This window comes from Eriocheir sinensis, chromosome 2, assembly GCF_024679095.1.
Source record: "Eriocheir sinensis breed Jianghai 21 chromosome 2, ASM2467909v1, whole genome shotgun sequence".
NCBI classification, from domain to species: Eukaryota; Metazoa; Arthropoda; class Malacostraca; order Decapoda; family Varunidae; genus Eriocheir; species Eriocheir sinensis.
The window spans coordinates 20663440-20675044 of record NC_066510.1 but is presented as its reverse complement, the minus strand read 5'-3'; the positions used below and the strand labels follow the sequence as shown (position 1 = coordinate 20675044).

General features: G+C 39.2%; 1 protein-coding gene across 6 annotated transcripts in view; it reads left to right on the top strand.

The window, feature by feature from the left end:
- Nucleotides 1-5106: 5106 nt before the first annotated feature.
- The window catches only part of LOC127001313 (unconventional myosin-IXAb-like), a 46114-nt gene continuing 39615 nt past the window's right edge, over nucleotides 5107-11605 (top strand). For 3 of the 6 annotated variants that reach the window (XM_050865782.1, XM_050865793.1, XM_050865749.1), the window contains exon 1: nucleotides 7964-8093. Coding sequence is in view for 2 of the 6 variants with exons in the window: in XM_050865760.1 (XP_050721717.1) it covers nucleotides 7990-8093 (104 nt within the window). In the remaining 4 variants the exon portion in view is untranslated. Of the gene's footprint in view, nucleotides 5275-7326; nucleotides 7435-7963; nucleotides 8094-8148; nucleotides 9407-10787; nucleotides 10944-11605 lie in introns of those variants that run through there. The other 3 variants (XM_050865760.1, XM_050865797.1, XM_050865771.1) reach the window with 3 other exon arrangements.

The following is an 11605-nucleotide window of genomic DNA, read 5'->3' as shown; positions in this document are numbered from 1 at the left end:
AAGTGCTTTGGCTTTTTTAGCATTTTACCTTGGACGGTAACCAAGATGATCCCTAATGTGAAGATTAAGGTAACTATTTTGAGTTAATTTGTTATGCACTTTTATTTAGACCAGTAACTGAAGTGTTTTTTATTTTACCAAAAGATGAACTTTATGCTTAGAGAACTTAAATAACTTGATGCAAATACTGCACTGAGTTTGAGGCCTTATTTTATGCCTCTATATTCAACAAATGGAAGTAACAGTAAGGAAAAAAAAAGATTAATGAAACTAGTAGGTATTGTGATATCAGAAGACTTGTTTGTATTCTATTGCATCCTGTAGAAATGACTAAAGGGATTTTGTCCTAAACATATAACAAATATTGTGTTAAATTCACAGATTGCAGTTATAAACAAGTGTTAATAAGATGGACTGTAATGTTAATGTCGGCATATATTTGAAGCAATTTATGAATGTTGAAGAACAGTACTTTGACAACCTTATATCTGGATGCAGAAGGTTGACATGTTATGTAATATCGAGTGTGTGTGTGTTGGCTCAGGGTGGTGCAGAAATGTATAATTGTAACCCAAGATCTTTATATGGAATGAATTAATTCATGTTTTAAAGGGTAGATAATGACATGCCTCTGATAAAAGCCTTTTAAAACTAAATGTAAAATGTGATGAAATATTCTGTACCAAGCAGTAGGCTAACTAAAGAGAATATAAAATTGAAACACCAATGAGATATACAGCAGCAGTGTTGCACCAATCTTATTGTACTCTATTGATGCTCATTATATCATCAAGTCTTCAGGATTATGAATGGACAAGTGAATTTCCACAAGTTGAACTTTAAGACATATTACATATCTTACATGTTATATCGAGAAATTCAGTCATTACTTTCAGCTCTGTAATTTCATGGTTATCATGAGTTCATTAAAGTTTTCAGTGTGCATAGATGTAGGATTTACTGTTCTACATGCACTACTTGAAGTGGATGATTAAGCTAAACTTAAGTGCAGGAATATGGTAATTTTGCTGTTACTGAGCTTTTTCACTGGAAATAATTGTCCTTGATTTTGTACTATATCATTAATGACATGTGCACAGCCTATTCACTAGTTAGCTCTTTCCTAATGTGAAGTTGTGGCAAGCTTTGTACCAATAGACCATATTCCATACGCAGGCAGCACCATTTTCAGCCACCTGAATAACTTTCAAGTTGGATCAGTTCACTCGAAGTTCACTGGTCTGGATTTGTTAAGTATATGATTAATGACAGCCCCACTTTTAAGAAATCTAATTAAAAACACCTATTTATGTTTAAGCATTTCATAGCTATTACTGACATGTATCAAGAAGTAATCATTCATCTATTAGAATATACTTGGTGCAAGATCTCAGCAGAAGTCAATTTCATCTGATTTATTCAGGTACTGGACTCAGGCCCGGTATCACAGATGTATGTATCATGGTGATGAAAATTGCTTTTTTTTAGGAGTTGCCTATCATTTGCATATAATGAAAAGTGTGATTGATTTTTTACTGTCATAATAAGTGGTCTTATTATCTATGGCTGTTATGAGCTGAAATGCATCCATCCCAAGATGGCAGTAGAAATAGACCTCTAATGACAAGGTGCAGTGCTTTTGGCAATAATGTCTGTGAAACTATATAGCTGTAACTTTTGAGGAAATGGGTAGTAGTAATAGTAGTATAGCACTTGTAATCACCTGCAGGCAGAGTTTGGGCATAGGACTCTGCAATTCCCCTTTTCGTAACGTTCTCTTAATAACTGCCACAGTGGTCGCCAAGGGCAAAGCATCCCTCTTGCCAGGGGGCAATGCATGAGAGCCCTCTAACAGTGATCGAGTGAACTGATATGGAATAAGGTCTATTCATGGCAAATACTCACATTTAAGCTATTGTTATTCCATCAGAGGGAAGATTTTTTTTTTCCGTGAAAAGTGACTGTGCTAGACTTCGACATTTGTGTGTGCAGTTTTGATGTCCACTCATACCCACACTCCTTCATCCAAGGCTTCATTGTGATATTGATAATTAATTGTTAAGACTGCACTCATATCTTATTATTGCCATATATCATATTGTACATTTATCATTACATTATATAAACAATTTTTGCAGATGAGTATTTGGTATACATACAGATGAATATACTGTATTTGTGTTTAATCCTGTTATCAACCTAGTTTTGTATATAGTTGCAGGCATCATGGTGGTATACTATGTTTACTGTTAACTGTTATGTACAAAATATAATGACCAAGTATATGTGAATGTATCTCACCTAATCATGTAAAATACAGCCACGGACTGTTCTTGTTATTGACCGCAGGACCAACTTGAGTAGTATCTTTTCCCTTCTTACTTTTAGCACTTAATCATCATCTACACCTGGTTACTTAACACCCCACCTTCTCCTTCCTTTCAACCCCTGGCTTTCTTCCCTCTCTCCTCACTATCCACCCCTGGCTTTCTTCCCTCTCCTCCCTATCTGCCCCTGACTTTCTCTCCTCTCTTTCCACCCCTGGCTATCTTCACTCTCACCGCCCTTTCCACCCCTGGCTTTCTTCATCCTTCTACAGATAAAAAAAGTGGGAGCTGTGAAAAGAATGATAGGCTCCTTGAAGTGTCACCCTTAATCAGTCAACCATGACAGATGTAAGCATTCTACATTTTCCGCAGTGCTTCTCCTTTCAGCGAAGGGTAAGTTAAAACAGTTGTTACAGCAATTGTAAAATTCCACAATTATCATATAAATCCTGCAATCACTATATAAATCCCACAATCACCATATAACTCCATGATTACTATATAAATCCCACAATCACTATATAAACCTCACAATCACTGTATAAATCCCACAATCACCATATAAATCCATGATCACTATATAAATCCCACAATCACTATATAAACCTCACAATATATAAATCCCACAATCACCATATAAATCCATGATCACTATATAAATCCCACAATCACTATATAAACCTCATAATATATAAATCCCACAATCACTATATAAATCCATGATCACTATAAATCCCACAATCACTATATAAATCCATGATCACTATAAATCCCACAATCACTATATTAACCACAATCACTATATAAATCCCACAATCACCATATAAATCCATGATCACTATATAAATCCCACAATCACTATATAAACCTCACAGTCACTGTAAATCCCACAATCACCATATAAATCCCACAATCTATATAAACCTCACAATCACTATAAATCCCACAATCACCATATAAATCCACAATCTATATAAATCCCACAATTACTATATAAACCTCACAATCACTAGAAATCCCACAATCCATATAAATTCACAATCACTATATAAATCCCACAATCACCATATAAATCCCACAATCACCATATAAACCCCACAATCACCATATAAATCCCAGTCACCATATATAAATCCCACAATAATCATACAAATCCCACAATCACTACAGATCCCACAATTACCATATAAATCCCGCAATCACTATATAAATCCCACAATCACTATAAATTAATTCACTGAGTGCTCTCAGACCGGTAGAGGCGTCATGTCAACCCAGTTTATATAGTATTTTCTTATTTTCTCCTTCATTATCAAACTACCCCGATTCTAAGCCAAGAGGGAGAAGTCTTATAAGTTGTTTGTGACCATATATCAATGTCTTATAAGTTGTTTGTGACCATATATCAATGACTATAGTGGGATAAATGCCTTGTGTAACGTATATAAGTAAGACATTTGCGAGTGTGTGATAAATTCTGATCCTTGCAGTCTTCACATTAATTTCGAGGAGGCTACCAATATCTCAAGAGGCCAAGTGATAGTAAAAAGGATGCTGTTAAAGATATATACACATGCTTATCTTACTGAAGAGTGAAAGTGTGCTGTGAATAACCCACACCCAGCACTTCAGATTTGGGGGTTGCTAATCTCAGATACTTCCTCCTCTTATATCAGTTAACGATTTCCCAAGGTTAGCAAGAGAAGGGAGGAAAGGATGGAAGAAGGGAGAAGAGAATGAAAGGGAGGGAATAATGGGGAAAAAAGAAGAGAAGGAAAGACAAGGGAGAGATTGGGATGAAAGCTAGGGAGGGAATGTAAAGGAAAAAAAGAGAAGAACGCCAAAAAGGAGATTGATCGGGTTCTAATGAGTGTTCTTTTAGGTTCTTGGTACAGAAGAAGCGTCAACTAAACTATACCACCAGGGTCATGAGACTACCCCTGGAAATGCCCAAAACTCCTATGAAAGTCTTGTCAAATATGTGTGCTGAAGCGCCGAAGTGTTAAAGAATGACCAAAAGCATGTCTATATCCAGAGGTCACTGCCCTTAGCCCATTTAAAAACTTAAATTAAATCACCTCGTAGTTTAATTCCGTCTTTCCTATGTAAGAGTGTAGGTTAAGTTATAGGTGGATAGCAAGAGAAGGGAGGAAAGGATGGAAGAAGGGAGAAGAGAAGGAAAGACAGGGATGAAAGGGAGGGAATAATGGGAAAAAAGAAGAGAATGGAAGAAGGGAGAGATAGGGCTGAAAGGGAGGGAATATAAAGGGAAAAAAAGATGAGAAGGAAAAGGAGGGAATATCAAGGATAAAAAGAAGGAAAGAGAATGGAAGAAGGGAGAAGAGAGGAAAAAACAGGGATGAAAGGGAGGAAATAATGGAAAAAAAGAAGGAAAGGAAACGGAGGAAAGAATGGAAAAAGGAAGAATTAAGGGGGAGGGGATCGAGAGAGGAAAATGAAAGGGAGTAGGAAATGAGATAGAGATCGATGAAAGGAAGGAAACAGTGGAAGAATTGGGAGGATAAAGAATGGAAGAATTATTAAGAGAAAAAGATGGAAGGCAGGGATGAATTAAATCAGGACTCAAAGACACACAAATGAACTTAAACTAGATAACATGGAAAAAAAAAAAATCAAAGTGAAGAATTAAAGCCATTAGAGAAAGATGGGGAAACGGAAACACAAGGAAACAGGAACATAAACGGAAATGGAAATAGACAGCAATGGAAATACATGAAAATAGAAATTGTATAAGTAGGAAATATTCAAACATGGCGCTGAGGAGGAAGACCAGTTGAGGCAAGGGCCGCCAGGGGTGTATTTACAGGCGCCATATTGATTTTTATAATGTTTCGAGAGGTGTGGTTGGGATGGCGGCAGTCCTCGGCAAATTAGAAAGATGGAATGACTTTTAATGTTAAACTAGCCAACCCAACCCTTCTGTATAGTAAGTTGACCGTACCTTTGGCGGGACAGGTAGTGGACAGGTCGTGAGCGGGTATGAGACGTGTTTTGGGGGGTGGACCTGACCTGACCTGACCCACTGAACGTAAAGAGCTCATGTTACCTGTAGAACTATCACTAACTCATGGGCAGGTGTGTGTTAATTAATTCCACCTGGTAAATTAACGGGACAGGTATGGAGCGTGTTTTGGGGGTTGGACCTGACCTGACCTGACCCACTGAATTTAAAGAGCCCATGTTACCTGTAGAACTATCACTAAACCATGGACAGGTGTGTGCTAATTAATTCCACCTGGTAAATTAATGGAACAGGAAGTGAACGGGGATGGAACGTGTTTTGGGGGTGGACCTGACCTGACCTGACCCACTGAATTTAAAGAGCCCATGTGACCTGTAGAACTATCACTAAACCATGGACAGGTGTGTGCTAATTAAGGCCACCTGGTTAACACTAATTCTGGAGTGTCAATAAGGTTACAGTGTGATGAGAGGCAGCCATGTACTCGCCTCTATGGGTTAGGTCATGTTAGGTCGTTTTGTGAAGAAGTGAAAGGACATTTATGCTCCAGGTGATAACAGGAACTTATCAGTGGACAGATGGGACAGGTGAAGAGGGTGGGGGGGTGGGGGGATTAGTCCAGGTGACTGGGAATTACCTGACCTATTTATTTCCCTTATTTTCTCCTTTTCCTGTCTCTCTAATGCATGAGCCTGTTCCATGTCGCTTAGTTTATTATATTTCTACTCTGTCATCTTGTTCTCTGGGTGGGGTGACTAGTACCAGGTGACGGGAATTACCTGACCTTATTATTTCCCTTATTTTCTCCTTTTTCTGTCTCTCTAATGCATGAGCCTATTCAATGTCGCTTAGTTTATCACATTACTACTCTGTCATCTCGTTCTCAGGTTATATTGTAGGAAAATTAAGATGTGCAAACTCCACAGTCACTTTCACCTCATGTTGCTAACAGATTGAAGGTCCCGTGTTGTTGGCTAACCATGAGCAGCTGGACCATGCTGAGTGATGGCCTTGTGATCTGCCAGGCCCTGTGTGTGTTATTTCTTGAGGCAGGTCAAGAGGGAACAGTGCTTTTCATTCACCAGCTGTAGCCAGGGTTATCAAGGGCACAAGCTGGCTGTTGGATGCTGAATGTTAAGTAGAACGTTTCACACTTACCATATGGAAGTAAGAGGTTGAATACTCGATTGATTATTATTAGGAAACAAACGCCAATTTTCTTCTCAGGATGGTACGCTATGACGCCACTGTATGTGATAATTTTCCTCTGCGTGATGTAAAATCTTATGTGTGCTGCCCAAGTGTACAGTCTTTCTATTATTCATTTCTTTGATTTATTTAAGGGATAACCACACCTATATCACAATCCTCCCAACCCCACATGAAAGTATGTAGTTTGAGGCTCACCTGGTATTTCCTGGTAGGGCCACTGCACCCAGAAGCGCATGGGGCACAGGGCCAGCAAACAGCCTAATACGAATGGCACTCTAGTCACGTTAACGGAGTGTATGATATAAACAAATGTGAGATGACCAGTTGAATGTGCTGTACTAGGTGTGGTTAGGTTTAATTATTTATAAACTAACTAACCCCACCCTAACCCAATGGACTGTAGCCTGTCACCATTGAATAGTGATGGTAAGGTATAGTTGTGTGCATAAGCTATAGCTATGCATGGCCTCGGTGCTCATCTCCATCACATTGTCCCTTGAGCCTGTGGTGGATAAGAACCCATCATGCCAGGACACAGGGCCAGTGTTACATGTGGGTCATCACACTTAACTTTCTCCAGGTTTCCCCAGGCACCTATTTATCTATCAGCCTAAAAGGGTGGATGAACAGCCGGGTGAGCTGCACACTGACTGTCCGGGCCGGGATTCAAACCCAGACCCGAGAATTTGTAGCTAGGCATACTTAAATTAAGAATATTTTGAGCTGTGTACTTAAGAAAAAGAAACTTACTTATCAGCTAATGACACAAAGTGTATTTATTTATTTACCTAATTTTTGTTTCAGATGAATTGGAGTGATCCAGTCCATGGAAAGAAGGCCAGTATGACGTAAGACATTCATGAAGAAGCCACCAGACTGAGAGCGAGAGGAGGGCCCAGCCTCGGGAGTTTTGTAAGTGTTGCCTGTATTTTCATCTTCATTTGCACATACTGGGAGGTGGTGAAACAGGGGACGGCACACGCTGTGCTCTTTGAGGGCACCATATTAGACACCCATTCATGTTACAATATAAGGTTCCTTGTCCAGTAAAGTTAAGTGCCAGAGAACCATGAAATATATAGATATTGATGCAGACTAAAAAAAAGGGGTTATTATAGGTGAATCTTTGAAAATTCAGAATCCTAAAATCAGAGATCCTGTAAACGATGTTACAATGTGTTTACACATAATTTTGCTTAATTATTATTTTTTTTTTTCATGAGTGGGAGTTAACTGTTTTTATATTAGTTAATACCATCACAACCTTTTGAAGGAGAAAGATTTTTTTGTTGTTGTACCCATCTCAGAGTACCTCATCTCATCCATTTAACCACTCCATAATCCATGCCTTCTATTGCTTTGTTACTCTCTACCTAAAATCAGCTTGAAAAGTCCCTCATGGTGGTGATGACAACAATAATTATATTGACGTGTGTTCCAGGCGTTGAGGGTGGTTGAGGGCGGGATATGAGCACGTGGACCGAGAGGATGCAGCGACGAGCCGCCACTTTAGGCAATGTGGTCACCTCCTGTGGCCATCCAACTGTTCCCTATCCTCGTAGGCTTGAAAAGTGAGTATCCAGCCTGTGCAGTCTTGTAGGCCCACAGTTTAATTTTTTACTAAAGTTATATACCTGTTTGCCTAGTCTGACATTAGTTTGCTTGGGTAGGATTTACATTTACCTCTCAAAGTTTGGTTTTCATTCATCATTAATTAGTGAGTTATGTTGAATAACCATTTTGCACAAAAAGTTTGCAAATTTATTCCAATAATATTTACTTTTTTTCAGTGGTCTTTTTTTAGCATTATGTTAAAAGTTACTGAATGTTTGTAGCTGTAGACTAGCATGTCATATGTCATACTTTGGTGTTTATGCAGTTCTATGCTGTAGACTGCTAGTATGTAATACTCACACACACAGCTACCACTCCGATAGCTCAATCGGCTAGAGTGCCGCGTTACAAGGCTTAACGGCCTAACAGGCGGCGGCTTGAGCCCCGCTCTTGCCGGATTATTCCGTTGACTAGGAGTGGTTACTGTCCCCCATTGAGCAAGGGGGATGGGGTGTGTGGTGTGTGAGGTCCTGGCAATACCCAGAAATCAACCAAAATTAGCACTTGCTCACGTCGTGAGGGTACCTGCTGGTGAAAGCGAGTCCAACTCGTGATCAGGCTGTGGTGAATAACACACACACACACACACACACACACACACACACACACACACACACACACACACACACCTCCAAGGAACACTAGATATTTGTGTCATTTGTATGAAGATTTGAAAGTAGTTGGTATTTTCAAATTTGGTATATAGTAATTTCAAGTTAGCCTACCTTTTCTTATGCATTATTAAAACAAAAGCCATGGTCCTACTCACTACATGAAGTATGTAATTTTGTTTGTCTTGCCAATTTGTCAACTTTAGGAAATACAAATGAAAACTTTTCAGGCTGATTTGCTATACAATTATATCATCTCATTGTTATATTTCCTTTTCCACATATGATTAGTAGCATTTTATTTTATATATATGAGAAGGTACCTCAGTTCAGACTTACTGTCTACTTAGAATGTACCTGATGATTGCCTGCTTTAGTAATGAGAATGGACAGTGGACTGTTTCATATGTCCATTCACTTCACTGCTATGGCTTGCTGGATCATCTGACTTGTACCTTGTAATCAGACATTTCTCACACATTCACATTCCCCTTACAGTCCTCCACAATTTACATCTTATCTAAGCTTACACCATTGATAAGATAAAAAGTTACCTGCAATGTAGGTAAAGGAGCAAAGACCTGTGTTGGAGGGGCAGTGACAATGGCAAAACAATCATGTTTTCATTTTTGGAAAAGCAGAAATTTTAGCATTAAAAGGTAAGGGAAAAGGTTGGGACACTTGGTAGATAAGTGAAATATCTTTTGATTGTTTTGTGGATGTCATCTAATCACCCTCTGATAAGATATATGCAGTCCTTCACCATAACAAGTGTCATCACCATTATCATCCTATCATGGTGTTAGCTGTAAATTGAAGACAGTGGAAAGTAGAATCTATGTAAATATTCATGGAAGGATGAGGAACAAGGATGGTACAAGTGGTCCTCACAGTCTCACTGTGAAACGGCTGTAGGCCAGCACCCTTGAATAATTTTCTCACATTTACCCAGAGTGAAGATGAAGAATGAGAGCACTTGTTTCTCATCATGTGCAGAGTTAGGCTCTGGGAAAACCATGTCTAGAGGCTTTTTTGGGGGGGGTGCCAAACATTTGCAGAAATTCTCTGCTCATTGGGGTCCATGTCCCCTAACCCCCGCAAATACAAAGGGACAGGTGTATATTACAAGCATTCGGAATTCATGCTTATCTAGCACCTTTAAATCCCCACGGTTGGTGTTTACCAGGGGTTTGCTGTACTTGCATAAATCGAGACACAAATGTTTGTTTGGATAGCATTGCTGGAATAGGTTGGAAAAATATATTCAGATTCACATATATTGAACACAGTGTGCATATCTACTTTCCACTGTGTTTTAAAGGAAGCAGCAACTAAAGGGAGCGTAGCTCATATGCTCAGCCCATAGTGCCAGTAGGCTTTCTTGATGGGGCCTGCTGGTCATCCCTAGTCCATAGTGATGCAGACTCCAGCTACTGCTTCTCTTCTTTAGGACTTGGGCTTGCTTTATTATATTTCCCTAGAAAACTTATAATGGTTACATGACCTTTTTTGCCCCTGTTGTGCTCCTCTGGGAAAGTTTTTATTAATAACGATATCTTCAGGCATAGTTTTTTTCTATAGTGAGTTTTCTAGTGAGATATTAGGTATCATATATCCGCCTTTCCAAACTGTGTGCCAGATTTAGACCTTATATGGGAAAGGAAGATGTTAAGTTTCTGTGTTGGAAATGCTGGAAATTAAATGTAGCTATAAAAAAATCAGATTGATAAAGGGGAATGTGTGATGTGATCAAGTTTATTTATTTATTTTATTTACTTTAAGTTTATGAAAGAATGTATTTGTTGTTTTCAGTTAAGTTGTGCATGATTTACTCTGTCATTGTAATAGAAAAGATTTCCATTTGACATCACTCAAGGAATGTTAATTATTTTAGCTATACTTTTCATATTGAAGTGACTCCTCACAGGTAGTCCTCAAGTTACAATATATGCAACTTACGACAGCTTGTACTTACGACCAGGCTAATAATATTAGTAATATTTGGTTAAGGAATGAGTTGACATTTCAAATATCCTGCAGTTTGTTTACACAGTGCTGCTGCACTTCCTTCCCCCACCCCTACCCTGCTGCTGTCCTCACATGCTGGCCCCACCCCAGCTGGCCTTAGGTAAGGCAGGAGGGGGAAGACTGGGTGGGCTGGGCCAGCCTATGCACCCTTCTCCCTCAGTTGCCTCTGTAAGTCAAGCTGTAAGCACTACTCATGCTGCAGTCGCTAGTTGCTACTCTACCAATTTATAGGCCTACAGTCTACTATACAATCTAACCATTAGGTTTAACAGATTCCTGTTGGGTTGCAAAATGGCATCCTACAACATCAGACCCCTCACAATATTCCTGCAACAGCTCCTATAGGTAACCGTTGACTGGAAACTGCAATCTTAATTGAACAAAAGAGTTACAGAATGTAAGACGATGCAGCAGAGGTTGACACTGGCCCTTCATATAACTATGATGTGGCCTTTGTTTGCAGACACTTACCCCATGTCAACACAACCCTCTGTGCAATGACTTGGTGGGGTGTTTGGCTAATGCTGCCATCTTTACTAAACTTGGTAGTTCAATTTCGTAATGTTACACAACATTGTGTGGTTAAAGGGTCAACTAAAAGCAGGGCTGGGGCAAGGGAAGCTCTTGAAGACTGGCAGGTTGGTGGGGAAGTGTAGGAGGTGCTGGAATGCTGCTCTGTCCATGGTGGGACATTTGAGTAATAGTTTTATTTATTTATTTATTTATTTATTTATTTATTTATTTTTTTATCTATAAATTTTGACGTACGACTAATTTGGCTAACGTCTGGTCTGTTGGTTCTGAACCCTGTTGTAACTCGAGGACTACCA